This window comes from Eulemur rufifrons, chromosome 12 (assembly GCF_041146395.1).
Source record: "Eulemur rufifrons isolate Redbay chromosome 12, OSU_ERuf_1, whole genome shotgun sequence".
Taxonomy (NCBI): Eukaryota; Metazoa; Chordata; class Mammalia; order Primates; family Lemuridae; genus Eulemur; species Eulemur rufifrons.
In genome coordinates, this window is record NC_090994.1 from 26132363 (window position 1) to 26148501 (window position 16139).

The 16139-nt window shown below is 42.1% G+C and overlaps 2 protein-coding genes across 8 annotated transcripts in view; one reads left to right on the forward strand and one right to left on the reverse strand.

Moving 5' to 3' along the window:
- Nucleotides 1-490: 490 nt before the first annotated feature.
- Nucleotides 491-9025, reverse strand: SMIM19 (small integral membrane protein 19). 2 transcript variants are annotated; one of them, XM_069485017.1, is made up of 4 exons: nucleotides 8848-9025; nucleotides 5694-5831; nucleotides 4193-4317; nucleotides 491-2018 (listed from the first exon to the last, which is right to left on the reverse strand). In XM_069485017.1, exons 2-4 carry the CDS (start codon nucleotides 5825-5827, stop codon nucleotides 1954-1956), a joined length of 324 nt encoding a protein of 107 aa, XP_069341118.1. In that variant the 5' UTR covers nucleotides 5828-5831; nucleotides 8848-9025; the 3' UTR covers nucleotides 491-1953. The 2 variants fall into 2 exon arrangements, with proteins under 2 accessions (XP_069341118.1, XP_069341117.1); XM_069485016.1 differs by having other exon boundaries at nucleotides 8797-9025.
- Nucleotides 9026-9155: 130 nt separating this feature from the next.
- The window catches only part of SLC20A2 (solute carrier family 20 member 2), a 102887-nt gene continuing 95903 nt past the window's right edge, over nucleotides 9156-16139 (forward strand). Inside the window, exons 1-2 of one of the 6 annotated variants that reach the window (XM_069485020.1) lie at nucleotides 9156-9350; nucleotides 14586-14974. The gene's annotated coding sequence lies outside the window, so the exon portion shown is untranslated. Of the gene's footprint in view, nucleotides 9351-9424; nucleotides 9447-11537; nucleotides 12356-13144; nucleotides 13763-14554; nucleotides 14975-16139 lie in introns of those variants that run through there. The other 5 variants (XM_069485022.1, XM_069485018.1, XM_069485025.1 and 2 more) reach the window with 5 other exon arrangements.

Genomic DNA, 16139 nt, shown 5'->3' on the forward strand with positions numbered 1-16139 from the left:
CAGCTGGCTGGCATCAGCTGAGCATCCAGTTACTCAACACACTCAAGCTGTGCAGCAGCGGGGCCTGACCAGTGCTCACTGCCGAGTATCTTATGCTTTAAAAAGGGAGGAAGAAACGAGGAAAAGGGATAACACAAGTGTTAATTACCGGTTTACTAATCATTCTGTTTTGCTTCCAGGGAAAACAGTTCTGTTGACTCTGGTGGATGCGGAGCAGATGGGGCCAGCCAGCCAGAGCCACTGCGAAGCCCGGCTGCAGGGCCTTCTCCCAGCTCAGCTGTGGACGCAGGGAGGCGACTTCGAAGCCTGCTTGAGCTGCACTGCCACTGCGGTGCGCGCGACTCCCACTAGCTCTAAGGAAGAAAGGAAGAGGAAATCGTCCTCCCTCACTTGCCATGGTTTGATACTCACCAAGCAATCTACCAGTGTGTAGTTATGACCGTCTCTGTCTCGTGGACACAAAGAAAACAGTTGCATTGCGTGATTCATATTTATTTCTGTACGTTATTTTTACAAGTCATCTGAGATCGCCAGGCTTTGCGATCTGTCCAGATTGTGCCACAGGCCAGTGACAAGTAAACCAGTCCTGCTCCTGATTAAATTCTCTGCTCATGGACATATTCGGTAGTTGTCCTAAGGCAAAGCAAAGTTTCCGAAGATCGTCCCTCGCTGCGCTGCTACCCCAGCTCATAACTGTAACAGGAACTGGTTACAATCCTTCAGTCAGTTTTTAATTCTATGTAGAGGCAGTGCAATTAAACTCCTTTGTGAGTTAACAATTATTCCATTTGGTCAACAATTTACCTTGTACAATATTTTTGAATGAATATATTTTTGAATGATATAATTAAACTTTTAAAGTAAATGCAATTTCCCTGATTTTATCTTGTCTAAACCTTAATTTTCATTTAAAATTTATTATTCTTTAATTTCACAATAATAAAGCGAAAAAGAAATAATACTTAAAATGATTGACTCTTACAATTAAGAATAGCTTTAATCCAAAAACTGATTCTTTGAGCTACAAGGACAGTTAAACTTTCCTACCACTACCTCCAAGCTTTTATTTAAATAAATATGAAAAATTAGGTAGAAACATTTCATTGTGTACCGTACAAAATGAGATAAGATATAAGGCTCTTTAGGAAAGCTTGTCATGCTAAAAAAGCAGAAGTTAGCAGACAGCAACATGAAACAGTGATAGTGATAAGACCGAAGAGTTGCCAACTCCAACACAGAGGTGTCTGTTCACCCAGCAGCATGGCCCAGCATGGCGTAAGGCAGAGCCATCTGGTGGAAGTGAAACTGGGAGATTAAAAACAAACAAACTCCTGAGAACATAATTAATGAGGAAAAAATGCAGTTACAGAAAGCTTCTAAAATTAGCAGATGGGTATGCTTCATGATGTAGCAGACACAGTCTATACGCAAAAACCATTAATTCAATTCAAGAGTTGTCAGCAACAGTAATAACACAAATTCACCTGTACTGACATTACAGTTGTCACAGAACACAATCTAGGAGGAAGTTATTCCAATGGCTGAATTTTTGTTTTTTAATTTTGCAAAAATTTTCTCATCAAGGAGGCATAAGCTCTAGGATTCTCATTTCCCAAGCTGTGTTTCTGTTTTCTCACTGATTATATCCTGAAGAAGTCAAAGGTCTTCACCAGGTAAAGTCACCATCTCTGGTTACACAGTATCTGCTGGGTCCAGGCAGGCTCCCTGTGTCCAGACCTCTCGAGCCATTTGTATCAGTGTAACAAATGACTTGGAGATGCAATTAAAATAAGCAAAATATGATGCAAAAAAATTGGAAAAAGTCACACATGAAATGCTCTTATGCAGACAGGTTTTTTTTTTACAAAGCTGTTCGTGACTTAGTAGAAAGAATCGGGCGCTTCTGCCACACTGTTTAACAACAATCACTTATGTCGCTCATTTTCTGAGGCTTCATTCCAAGGAGAGCTGCACACTGTCAGCTTGGTTCTGTGGCTGTTGACAGTCATATTTCCTTGCTATGAAAAAAAAAAACCAACAATAATAAGCAAAAGAAGGGATAAATTAATGAAATTGCAAAATAATTACTAGCTAACATCATTAAATCACAGTCAAACCATGATTCTCAGTGAAGAATTAGTTTGGAATGAAGCAATTTTATTTCTTTGGAAGAAATTTATTATACTTCATGATCCTCTAGTTTCTCAACACTGCTGCACCCATTTTGATATGTTTATTATTATTATTTATGTATCACGATTATTCAGAACTTTAAAATATAGAATAAAGATTAATCTATTAAAATTAATGTTTTGTCATTTCCTTCTTTATTACCCCCATTTCTACCTTAATAATGCTTTTGTCCATGCTGGAAGGATTTTGACATATTTTAACTTAAAGCCTAAGAGACTTATTATTGAACATAAATGTCAACAATATAAACTAGATATGCAATTCTGTCTTCTTTTTGTACTTTTAAGAAATATTTATTGAAGAAAAACTGTCTTAATCTGAAACTAGAGAAAACACAGCAAATATTCACTGCTTAGCTTTAAAACTTTCAACCTCTTCTTTTAAGTCTTTACTAGCCAAGAAAGAGACATTATTTGTTTATGCTACTCAGGGTAGATCCAGATTTTTGTGACCTAAAGAATTTTGGGGGTCCTCTTTAAGAAAAAGAATTTTTCTTGCTATTTCCTCTTGAACTGCCAGACTCTGTCGGGACAAGACATGTCATGAACACTAAGAATGAACGATTATGCTGGGATTCATTAAATGTGCAAACTCACACATACGCTCACTGTTTATAAACATAATGGTGCTCAAAGATGTCCACATCCTAATCCCCGTAATCTGCGAACATGTTACCCCCCAGGGCAAAAGGGACTTTGAAGATGTGATTAGGTCTTGAGATGAGGAGATGACCCTGGATTATTTGGCCCAACATAATCACATGGTCCCTAAAAATCTTTCTTAAGAACATTTCCTGGCTAAGTTCAGAGAGAGATGTGAACATGGAAGAAGAGTCAGAAACACGCCACGCTGCTGGCTGGGACCATGAGGACGGGGCCATGAGCCAAGGAATGCGGGCGGCCTTCCGGAGCTGCAGAAGGCCAGGACTCGGATCTCCCCAGACTCCAGAGAAACGGAACCCGCTGACCCGCTGGTGGTAGCCAGCGAGACTGCCGCAGAACTTCTAACCCACAGAACCGTGAGATGGTGCCTTCGTGTTGTTTTAAGCCACCAGATTTGTGGTAATTTGTTACAGCAGCAATAGAAAACTAACACCCTCTGCAAACACGAATTCTGACAAATTTTATGTCATTCCCATCAAAATGTCAAAAAAGAAAAAAATTGTACAGTGGGTTTGTAATTGTATCTGCTATATTACTGAGGATATAACTGATAGAGGATAACTTCTGTTTTGAGTAGGCATCAATAAAAACTTAATTCTTATAATTTTCCATATAGAACTTCTGATTCTGTATTTTTTTTACAATACTTAAATTTTTAAAGGACTTTTTTATTGTGGTAAAATATACATAACATAAAATTCATAATTATAACCATTTTTAAGCACATAGCTCAGTGGCATTATATACGTCTCGTTGTGTAACATCACCACCGCCCGTCCACAGAACTCTCTCCATCATCCCAAACTGAACTCTGGACCCATTAAACAGTAACTCCCCACTCACCACCCCCCGCCCTGCCTTCAGCCCCTGGCAACCACCATTCTACTTTTTGTTTCTTTGATTTGCCTCATACAAGTGAAATAATCCAATGTGTGTCCTGTTGTGACTGGCTTATTTCACTTAGCACAATGTCTTCAAGGTTCATCCCATGTTGTAGCATGTGTCCGAAATCCTTCCTTTTGAAGGCTGAATAGCATTCTATCGTGTGCACCACACTGTTCATCCATTCATCCGGTGAGGACATTTGGGTTATTGCCACCTTTCGGCTATTGTGACTAATGCTGCTACGTTAAATTAATTTTCATCTCATTTGGAACTGGTAACACACGCATATGGTAAAAAATGCAAAAGGAACAAAAGCATAAACATCTGAAAAGGGTGATAAGCATTTGCAAAAGGTACTGAGTTTTCATTACCAACTATTTCTGATAACCTTTAGGTGACTGAACTCCATTCCAGAAAATTCATTTCAAACATGAAGCACAGAGCATACTCACAAAGGGAATACATTTCCAGTTGTTGTCTTAAACGAATTTTGCTTATTGTGTCATAAAAGTTGGGCTCTGACAAAGTTTCTTCTGCGGGTGGCACGCTGAATATCCTCATAATTTTCCTTTTATTCCTAAAACACAAAACCAGTGCAATGCAGAACAGAGACTTCCATTAATGTCTACAGGACTGTATTATTCTCACGATCCCAGCAATCAGAAGCTACATTAAAAGGTCTTAAATGACAACAAGCCCATCTTATTTTCTGTTTTGTTTCTGTGAGATGCTTCCTTGTCCAAGTATTCTTTCTTTCACTAACACGCGTGAAGCTGTACACGTATGGCCACAGGCTTTGAGAAAAGAAAGTAGCTGAACACGTCCACTTAATACAACAAAGTGAACTTATCTCCATATGGTTTTCCTCAATCTCCCCAAAAGCCAAATAGTGTATGGAAAAATGCACAAACATGAAAACATCTGATTTTTCCTCCCTCTCACCTCCTCCATATAAAGCTAAATTACTAGGTTAGAGAAGAAACCGGGTTTGAGCAGACCTTAATTGTGGAAAATAATGAATAAAAATATTTCTTAAATACAATAGCATGGCCTTAGTGGGGACATCTTTTTAAAATTAAGAACAGTGAAAAAAGAAAACAACAGTGTGCGTCCGCTTTTAAAAGAAAAGTGGGCGGAAGGCGAGGTGTTTGCAGAGAGCGCCGTGGGCTGCCAGCGGGGCGGGGTGGAAGCTGCAGGCCCGCCCCGCCCCAAGAGTTCAGGGGCCGGTGGTCCAGCTGAACCGTTCCCTGGGCCAAATGTAAGCTATTTCTGGATTGCTATTAATAATTACTTTGAACTATTTAATGCCTTTTTTTTTTTTTTTTACCTTGGCAGACGACACCCTGAAGCACGTGGCTGTAACAAGCAACCCAGTCTGCTTTTCCTCTTCAAAACACCCCATGGAACTAAGGCAGGAAATATTTAACGAGGGTTTACACTATGTGGGCACACCCAGAACTCAAAGGTGAAAGACAGAAGATATTTTACGGAGTGGACAGACAAGCACTCAGGTAAGACTAAGATCGTTGAGTAAGTGCTGCGACATAGACACACACAAGAGACCAGCAAGAGCTTAAAGTGACTGAAAAGAGATTTGCTGAATACATAGGAGTTAGTGTTTCTGCATTTCAGGGACTTGGGCCAAAAAAATGTGCTCATTGAAGGGTGACAATGAACCCAGGCTGGATGATAAAATTGGGCTATTTTAGAAATTACAGAATTGGGAGGTTAGAGCAGCTGGCCCAGTTGCTGAGAGCTGTACTTAAGCTTTTGTCCCTTAAAGCAATGGCGTTTTTAGAGCCCAACCTTGGTCACTGGTGCTTGAGGAGAGACCAGAGCAGGAACTATTCTGATGAAATTATTTTTATGTGTTCAATTCGGATTTTTTAAAAAAATGTGTGAAGCTTATAATTGCACAGTTTCTTAATTACCCTGAGAAACTAAAAAATGTACCTCTTGGCATACATGAAGAGCCCGAAGCTAACGAGGATAACTATCAAATAAACATTGGTGGCTTCGTTCCAGGCCTCATGGACAGTGTAATCAATAGAGCCATCGTCTCCCATCACTCCGTAACCTCCGGCCATGGGGCTGTGAGAGAGAAGAGAAAGCAGGGTTCTTTCCGTTAATGGCGGTGTGACTGTCTGGAGAAGGGCCAGCACACACGTGGCCTGTCTGTGCGCGGCCTGTGAGCCGGAATGGAGTCACATTTCTTAAATGTCATGTCTTAAATGGTCGTAAGTACAGACAGCCCTGCATGTCCGTGGATTCTGCATCCACAGATTCACAAACCACAGACGGAAAATATTCAGGGGAAAAACAATAAAAAACGACAAGACAATTAAAAATACAAATTAAAAAAACACATTATAACAACTATTTACATAGCACTTAAACTATATTAGGTATAAGTACTCTAGAGATGATTTAGAGTCTACAGACGATGCATGTAGATCATAAGCAATTATTATGGCATTTTACATCGGGGACTTGAACGTGCATGGATCTTGGTGTCCTTAAGGGTCCTGTACCAAACCTCCAGACACCAAGGGAGGACTGTACTATACCTTATAACATCCTTGATTATGCTTCACAGCCCACAAAACCTAAAATATTTACAACTTGGGATAAAAATATCACTAAAAGGACAAAGGCTGAAATGTTATTGCTGTCACCAAATTGTAACTATCGCCAGGTAAAAGCAAGAGAATACCTTAAACCACAGACTGAAGCACCTGGCTGTGCTACTAGAACGGCACTGCACTCGCCACAACAGTGCAGCCCTGCAAAGATGTGACAGCCAGCACGAGGCTCTCCCACAGGCCTCCAGACACCACCAGGAAACGGAAACGTCCAGAGCTTTATCTGGTTTTGGCCTGTTGGCCAAATTTGGTTCAAAGAAGCTATGGGATGAAAAGTTACTTTTTGCTATTTACACAGCTGTGACTTCTACTCAAGGAAATGCATTCTTTGGACATTCCCACAGAAAGTAAGTGCTCATAGCAAGTGTATCAAATAGCAAGTAAGAGAGTAATGATTTCTTACTTGTGTTTGAGAAGATAATTGAATTTTTCCTTAAAGACAAAGTTCCTCCCTTGTTTTGGACATAAAAGGTTAAGTCTAAGGAAAATGACCCAATAATAAGTGAAAGAAATTGAGAAGTGTTTTAGACACTCTATAAAATGGAGAAAAACTGAACAAATGATAGGTGGTTAACTGTACTGTAGTTTCTAAGAATAAGAGTTATTGTCTAATACCAAGAAAAAGAGTATCTGGAATGTCTAAAAAGTTGTTTTGCAATTTTTTTCTAGGCTGCCTAAAATAATAAAGGCATTGCAGAAATTCTTCCACTAAAATATTTTGCAGTCCAGCCTGTAAGCCTCCAAAATGTTCATTAGTGTAGATTTGGCTCAGTTAATAAAAATGTATTGAGGACAGAGTGTGGCTTTTTCTTCTATCTTGCCTCTGTATAAAATGAATGAAATTTCAGGAGAGGTCTGCTCCTAACTCACGTGGAGTGTTTCCCCCTTTCTGACAACTGATCTTTGTCAGATGTTTGGGGACATACTGTACTGTTTTGGGACAAACTTTCAGGATTGGGAGTTATTAACAAATTGGGGAAGAAAAAGAGAACACTATATAGCAATGGCCACTAGAACATTTCGCAGGTGTCATTTATCTGACAAATTACAAAAGTTTTATGACCCTGTTTTCCAATGATTAAATAGATTTGAACCAGGTTAATTTCTTGCTTCAATTTTTCACACAATTTTATATATGTGCCGCTCAATAAATGGTGTATGCCTACCCAGAGCTTGACTCCCTCCTGCTCCAAATATGCCAGTCTTTAATTACATTTACAAAAGGATTTCTAATTACTGCTGACCCTAATGGTAAAATTTTAACGTGAATTATACAACATATATTATATAACACCATTGGTATGCAATGATACCACTATCCCATGACTCCAGGGACATGCACTCAAGTTATTTTTAGCAGTGTAGTTGTGAAAGGTTTGCACTGAGGCTAGGCCTTTCCTGCCCAGTCCTCACTTGCGGCCAATGGCATGCCTTTGTAAGACTGCCAGGAGTAAGCAATGGTCCAGTCTAGAGTCATAGTACAGACCCATGGCCCCCAGGTGGCCTGAACCATGACCCTGCCCCCTCCTCCCCGGCATGCCACAGTGTAACCAGGTGTACACACATATACCTGTGGTGTGGTTACCGCACACCACCACAGCCTTCCTCTAGAGTCTAAAGCAAACTGCCCAGGGATATTACAATGGATCATTCCTGGCAAGTTAATGATTCAGCAAGATTACCAATATATCCAGTCATGTGCTTGAAGTGTCACTGAGGGCTCTCGTGAGAAAACTGATCTTTTTTTTTTTTTTCCACATTTTTCCTGTAATGTAATGCTTGAACTACTTCAGTTAGGAGATGCTAGCATGAGCTGAATTAAGTCCCAAGTAAATATGAGTATTCAGAGATAAAGTTGCCAAAACATGACAACAAGGAGTTGGTTTTAGGTTGATAAACTTTTAGGCTGAGAACTTTGCTAGGGATCATATAATTGCACCCTAAGTTTTAAAATCGGTGTCCTGATTTTGGGTTCCGGATACCATGTCTACGCGGACCTGCAATTGAGCATGCTTAGCATCATGCCTCGAATGTTACCATTTTTGTCTCTCATTTTGGAACCTTGTTATTTTCTGACACAAATTCAGATTTCAAACACTTAGTTCCTAAAGTTCCTTACGATGAAAGTCACTGCATAAATAAATAGGACTTATTTCTCTCAGCCTGTGACACACTAACGGTTTGGGTCCCGAAGCAGAAGGGCACAAGCCAACGGGCCTTCGCCCGGTACCGACGGCGGCGAGTCCGGCCGAGGTCTTCGCGCGGAGGGGTCCGCACGGCCCCCGCACCTCCACGGCCGCCCTCCGGGGAGGCACTGAAGCTCCGAGTCGCCGCAGAAACGGGGGTGGCGGCTGTGGTTATATAACCTGCCCACAGGCATACGGGCCAGGGTGGAGGAGCGGGTTGTCACACACCTCTGACTCCGAGACCTGAACTCTTCACCCGGGACCCCGACCTTGCGAGACCTGTTCCTCCCGGAAGGAAGTCACGCCGAGCGGGTACACAATGGGATCCTCTCCGGGGACGCCGCCCGGCCGGGCTCCGGAGCCGCCGCTCGCAGGCCGCGTGTGACTCAACCTGAAGACGGGCCGGCGGCCCCGCGCTCGCGCCGCGATGGGCCCTGCGCCCCGCCGCCCGCGTGTCCCCGCGTGTCCCCACGCCGCCCGCGGCGCGCTGGCTCCGGCGCGGCCGGGCCGGGGGCGCGGACCCTCCCTTCCCCGCGCCCGGGGCGGGGCGGCGCGGCGCGGGGGCGGGGCCGGTGACGCGGCCGCCGGCCGGGAGGCGCGGGCGCGGGCCGCTCACGCTGCTCGCTGCGAGGGCGCACGCGGCCGCGGCTGCTCCGCTCCAGGGCGCTTCCCCCGGCGTCGGGGCCAGGCGAGCGGGAACCGGGGCCCGAGCGGACGCGGACGACCTCTGCCTGCGTCACTTCCTGCCGGCCCGTCGGTTTCCGGATGAGACGAGGAGCCAGGTCTTTTTTTTTTTTTTTTTTCCCCCCCTCCCCCTTCCCCTTTTCAGTTTTTGAGCCGGAGAGACGCGACGACGGCCCCGGTGCCGCCCCGGGCGCGTGAGTGGAGCCCGGCTCCCTTCCCCCACCCGTGGCGTGTCACCGCCGCGCCCCGCCCGGCCGCGCGCGCCCCTCCGCGAGCCCCGGCGGGAGTCCGGGCGCGGGCGGGGACCCGGGGGCGCGGGCTTGGCTCCGCGCCCCGCAGCGCACGTGGACCTGGCCGCCGGCGACGGGCGGAAGCGGCGGGGACGGGCCGGTGCCGGGAGCGCCGCGCCTCCGCCTCCCGCCTCGGCGCGCTCCGGGCGGCACTCGGCGGGAGGGGCGGGTGCGCTGTCCCGCGCGGCGAGGGGACACGGCGGGCACCGAGGTGCTGTTCGTTGTCGCGAGGGCTGCTTGTAGTATTTGCGCGTACTCTCACGGCGCGCGCTCTCCAGACTTGTCCTTGCATCTGCCCTGTCACAGTAAATGATGCGCGGCGGAGACTGTAGTGTGTTAAAGGCTGGATGTGGCCCGGATGCTGCAGCTTTGTCAGTTTAAGTGTTTTGGGGTATTTCGTGTGTGTGTTGGATGTGGGGGTGACTTGGAAAAAAGTGTTTTCCAGCTTGAGATGGGTAATGAATTTATGTAGGATTTCAGCGTCAGTATTGAAGTGATCGGATTTCAACGGTTGGTGCAGCCTTGCAAATAAATGGCCCCTTGTCCACGTGCTTGAAGTCTTATTCATTTTGAGCAAGTTGTCTAGGATCAGCTGACTGCTAACCATAATTCATATTGGACCGTGTAGAGGTTATAGTCTTAATTGATAGACAGAGATAAACACTGACATTTAACTCTTTACTCAAGTTTTCCATCCTTGGTGGGTCATCTGTTTGGATTAAACTCACCTTTGTCTAGAATAAGACCATTATTTGGTATAATAGTATGCTAGCTTTATTTATAGTACTTATATATTAGTTTACACATATACACATAGTCATATATATATAATTTTATAACCATCTGGTTTGACTCTAAGGGTGGAAAATTAAGAACAGCAATAAGCAATGCTGAGTAATGTTTGTTTGCCAGGTCTCTGCCAAGTGGTCTACATGCTTTATCTCATTTAATCTTCAGGAGTAACTTCTTGCATAAGCATAGATTGCTCAAAAATATTTGAATACATGAGTTTGATTTGAATGTGTCCAAATGTGGAATGTGTACATTAAATACTTGTTTTTGCTTTTGTAAAAGGGCATTGTTAATATAAAATGACCCATAAAGTAAATTAATGTTTTTTTTAAATCAGAAGATGGCTTTAAAAATTCATAGAACTGCAATTAGTCCCTTTATTTGGGTATTGAATAGGTTCCAAAGGTCTACCTATCCAAGTTTTGGTTACATAACATTGTCACCAAATGAACAGACTATGAAAGTAACTATTGGGGAAGCTGTAATGGCCCATTCTTAAGTGGCCCCCTTTCCATATTTAATTTCTTAGTGACATTCCTAATGAAGGTAAACAAATGACATAATGAAACAAGACTAATTTTGCAATACTAAACTAAGGAAATAAAAACAATGGCCTGGCTATTACTTTTGATGAATCTAGCACAATTTCACAAGGCATATGAACGTTAAGGATGTTAGATTATTTACCTTGTAGGTAGTGAAAGATTTGTGTACGCAGTTTTTTAGTTTGCCTTTAAATATCTTCAACATATGTTTACTATTGAGTTCAATACTCGTGCATTAAGAAATTAAGTTTTTGACTGGATTTAATTAAGTAGTTTTGGCTGCCGTAATCAATAAGTTTATTTTGGCTATGTTTCCAAAGATACAATTTAATGATTTATATAGGCATAGCAGTTCCAGTTAATACTGATTCTGAGATGAGGGTAGGGCCTGATAGTTTGCATCTTGTTAGAGTAGAAACAGTTGAAAGGACCAGAAAGAATGAGGAAAAGTGCTTGGAGGTGTGTCTTCATGATTAAAGGTTATTGGAACTGAGCCATCAGAAGATTCTAGTGGTCCGTCTTTGGGAAGGGAAAAAGATTGAGAATGGTTTGCCAGTCGGTATTTATATGAGGGTTTCTTTACCTAAAGGCATTCTCTGGGGAGGGGAGAGTGGAGAGTTGTCATCAGTAGAAGGATCTTAGAAGAAAAAGATGCACATATGGTTTTTTTTTTGGAGTTAATATAATTTTCTCATAGTGACTGATTCCTGCCTCCAGGTGCATCTTGAAGCACTTTCTCAACTCTGATGTTTGTGGTGGTCGCTGGTAGATGAAGAGGGGAAATGTGGGGGTGGGGAAGTGGGGAGCAAAGCATTATTAGGCTTTTGTTTGGTCAAAATTAAGGAACTGCACCTCCACAGGCCTCTGTTATAAAAACCATTCCAATAATAATGACTGTATATGTTTGTAAATCTCTTAAGTTATTTGTATCAAGAAATATGGAGAATATCCCTTAATGTGCTTGTAAATGATGGAACAGACTAAGAAAATGGTATATTCCAGTACACGAATATTATCACACTTTTCATAGCAGCCATTTCTGCATGTTTGTCACTATTGGAAAGCCATAGTGACTATAATAACAGCATTGTCTCCTGTCTGTAAGGCATTTAGGTGATGTTATGTTTCCTGTAATAGGAAGACAAACCCTTCTCATTCCTCACTTTGAAAATTGGCTTTCATATGGAGCGCCCATTAAGCTCCCTGAGTGCAGGGACTTTTTTGGTCTCAACTCATTGTCTTTTCCCTGGGTCTGGAACAGGACCTGGCATACAGAAGGTGCTCAGTGAATATTTGCTGAGTGACCAGTACCTTGGAATCCTTTCTTTGCACTAGTGAAGACCCCACCTGCCCTAAGGTGTAGGGCCACGCCAGCCTGACCTTTCCAGAGTCTGCAGCTCACCATGAACTCTTGGACTGTTAACTGTTTATACCACACTCTTTGGCACTTAATGTTTTATGGCTTTATATTGTCACGTAAGTGTTTCATGTATTTTGTTTTCCCAACCAAAATATAAGCTGCTTGAGGCCAGGGGATATATGTTTATATAATACCATTCTTGAGAACTGTCTTGGTATCCAGTATAATATATATACAGAGTAGGTTTATATTCACCTATTGAGTGAATGTTACGTACCATGGGGACACATAAAAGATAACCAAAATAGAAGGTAAATTTTAGTTGGGCAAACCTAGTGTGTACTTGTGAAACAGTATGAGAGTTTAGAGCTAAAGAAAACAATAAAAGCAAACATTTATGTACTGCTTAAAATGTGACTCTCACAGCAATCCTTTGAAATAGGTACGTTTATCCCATTTTTCCAAGGAGGAAAAAGAGGCACAGCAAAGTAATTAAGTCAAATCTTGCCCAAGGTCATACCTCAAGTAAAAAGTAGGCAGTTTGGCTCCAGAGTCAGTGTGGTTTCTCTGGGGAGTTTAACTTTATGTTTGAAGAGCGATCCAGACATCTGCGCTACTTTCACAGCTGTAAAAGATGCTCTTTTTAAAATTTCAAAGTATCGTAAAAGATTGCAATGACTTGACCTGCAGAAACAATGCTGGATTTTCTAGATAGAAGAGGTCAATGATGAAATGGTTAAGGGGATACTGTATATTGAAATGAGTACAGACGGGAGGAGGGACGATGGGACGCACTGAATTCTGAATCTCAAAGTTCTTTTTATAGATGTTGAATTCTAGGACAATGATTCACCAGGCCATAGGACAATGACTGTTTAAGTTACTAACTTAGTGTCAAAAAACTTACACCCAATGAAATAATATTGAATGACACGATATATTAATGCATATTTTTTAGATGCTTTCTAGATTTGAAACCCCAGTGGTAGCAGGGTGTTCGGTAACACCCACATTACCGTACTCATTACCATAATGTGGGTGTTACTGCAGGTTTCCTGTGCACTTCTGTCCATTTGCTGTGTCCTTTTGTGGAGTCTTGATCCACTTTTTCAGCTCGATTTGGGCAAGAGAACACTCTTGGGGTCAGAAGACCTCTTCAAACCAAGTAATATTTTTTAGTGGAAAACAATGTAAAATTGTGTGGTTGGTTTTGTGATAAACCTGGAACACAGTCAGTTTGAGGCTGTGTGGAATTAGATGAGGGCCTACAAACAGATCCCAGCAGAATGAAGAACAGTGGTATTCTCTGAGGGCCTAATTATGTGTCCCCTTTGTTGGGAGCTGACAGCATTATTTTGGGGACATCAGGCATGAACAGAGTCACTGAGTCTAAATGACCCCACAGATAGGGCAGTTGTACATCAGCACACCCACTGTCCAGGACTCAGAGGAGGAAGAGCCCTCGAAGGAAGCATGGGCTGCAAGCCTGGTTAGCAGCCAGGGAGGACACACACACTTTGCAGGTACAGTATTCTGTGTTACTGGTCGGTTTCCCCTGGAAAGGATGACATGTCAGTCTATACTGAAGTGTTTATCCAACTGGCACGTTGGCCCTAATCTTAATTTTAGACTCGTCCCTGAATGGGAGGATTTTAGAAAAAGAGAAAATGATACACTGATTCATTTATTTTAAACCTCTCAAGCTAGGATAATTTAATGAAATAATTTAATGAGTTGCCGGAGCAGCGCCTGGGTGTCTGTATTTCAAACCATTTTCAAGTGATTCTGGTACCTTCTAAGAAGAACCAGCCTTGTATTTCACATATAAAACCAGGGCAAAGAGAAATGACTTGCCTAGAGTTGGTTCAGTGGTACCAACATTTTATCATCACATAATACACAATTTCAGAATTTTATGGCTGGAAGACATTTTCCAGGTCATCAGTTTGGTAACTCATTTGACAGCTGAATACAAACCATGCTTCTTCATACCGTTCTAAGTAAGATGTGAATGCAGAGAAACTATTTTTCACAAAGTCGGTCTTATATTCTGGCCATAGTAAAAACTGAAAAGCCAATCACCAGAATTTCTATACAATTTTAACCGATGCTTTTTATTAATTTCAGGAATTGTCAATTATTTGCAGTATTTTTATTGTATATCCTGTGATGCCCTTTTTAATTTTTTTTTAAAAAATATTGATACTTAAAGCTAACATGAAACAATATTTCTTATTTGAATTACTTATTTTTCAATCTTAGCTAAAATATAATATTGAGTAAAAATTTGCACTGCATTATTAGGGTTTTTTAATCTCGTTGATTTTTAACTTTTCTTCTTTTAAGGCATCTTACCTTGGAAACAGCACGCTTGGCTTCCATGTCATCTTTGAATGTGAGGTAGTCCTAGTTTCAGCACGTGCTCAGTAGAGACCAGCGGGCCGGGCTTGCTCCTTCAAGGCGTCTCCGGAAAGCCTGTGGAGCGGTAGCCGTTCCAGAAGTCAGTAATAAAGTGTCAGCTGCCTGTGCGTGGACTGATGGCCAAGTGACTCATGAAGATTTTCAAGGAAGAATGGTAAAAAGCTGAAGAAAAGGCACATCCCTGAAGCAACTCCAGTGCCCTCTAGGGTTTTTGAGCAGCGGAAAGAAGACAGTTCTGAAAATGTGAATGACCAAGACTCTAGCATGTTTCTGTGCTTGTTTCTTACATTGCCTTTGTTAACCCGTCCACTCTGGTGTGTGATATTTGAGTTATTTTCCATTACTGCGATAGCTGGCGACCTACTTATGATCAGAGTTTTATTCTGTATGGAACAGCAGTGGGACAAGAAATAGGAACAATTCACTGGGGTGCTGGTTCCCAGAAGTGGACTTTCCCTGAGCATTGCCAGAGGGTGTGGCGTGTGGGCGAATGGCTTCTTCATACTGGTGTGCTGCTGCTTGTTGACAGTCATTGTGCCTTTGGTCTCATCTTCCTTGGTCTGCTCCCGGCCTCTGTGTATGCCTACTTTTTTGGGACGATTTCTTCACGTTGATGATCTGATTACCATATTTTTCCAGTTTACTTTTATTTTTTTAATTTACGGGGTCTCACTGTGCTCATGCTGGTGTTGAACCCCTGAGCTGCAGCTGTCCTCCTGCCTTGGCCTCCCAGAAAGCGAGGACTACAGGCGTGAGCCACCACGTCTAGCCTTTTCCACTTTAAAAATAGGAATTATATCTTCATAAATAGGCCTTTGGTGTGGCTGTTGTTCTACCCTACTTTATTTTCCAAGGTCAAGAATAGAACAATTCCCACTCTTTGCAGTATTGCTTTTCTTTACAATTTCTATGTCCTTGTTCAGTGTTTTGTTGTCACCTCTCATTTTCCAGATGGAAGTGAAGGGTGATCTCCCCCTTCTATTTTCAGTTATCCGGGAGACCAGAGAAATGTGGGTAGCAGAACTTTGAAAATTTAACAAATCTTTTAGCTATCGTTAAGAGATTAAACTTTCATCAAGCTTCTTTTTAGCGATATTGATGTCGTATTACCTTCTTACCTTTTGTTTTTTGGGTGAGGCAGTAAGAAGTGTAGATTTCTCCAAATGCTAGTAAGGCGCGGGCAGTGGGGTGGAGGTTATAAAATTAATACATGAAGTAGTTGCTCATTAAGGTCATTACATGTACACATTTTTAGTAAGAAATTAGTTTGTTGATTAGAGTGAAGAGTATTTGCCGTAAGTAAATCTTAACTATTTTCAACTCTTCTATGACTAAGTTAGTTGACCCCATCAATAATTTTCTCTTCTATAAATTGAAAGTTTTTGCTCGTATGAATCAAATTTTACCCAACAGAGAAAAATAAGCAGAAGAACCGAATTTTAATTAAATTTAATGAACCAAAATTGCATAAAGCATTTG

Coding starts and splice junctions, on each gene's coding strand:
- SMIM19 (XM_069485017.1), bottom strand. CDS start 5,827: ATGGCCGGAGGTTACGGAGTGATGGGAGACGATGGCTCTATTGATTAC. Junction 4,318..5,693: donor CTCTTCATGTATGCCAAGAG/GTACATTTTTTA, acceptor TTTGTGTTTTAG/GAATAAAAGGAAAATTATGA. Junction 2,019..4,192: donor ACTGGAAATGTATTCCCTTT/GTGAGTATGCTC, acceptor TTTTTTTCATAG/CAAGGAAATATGACTGTCAA.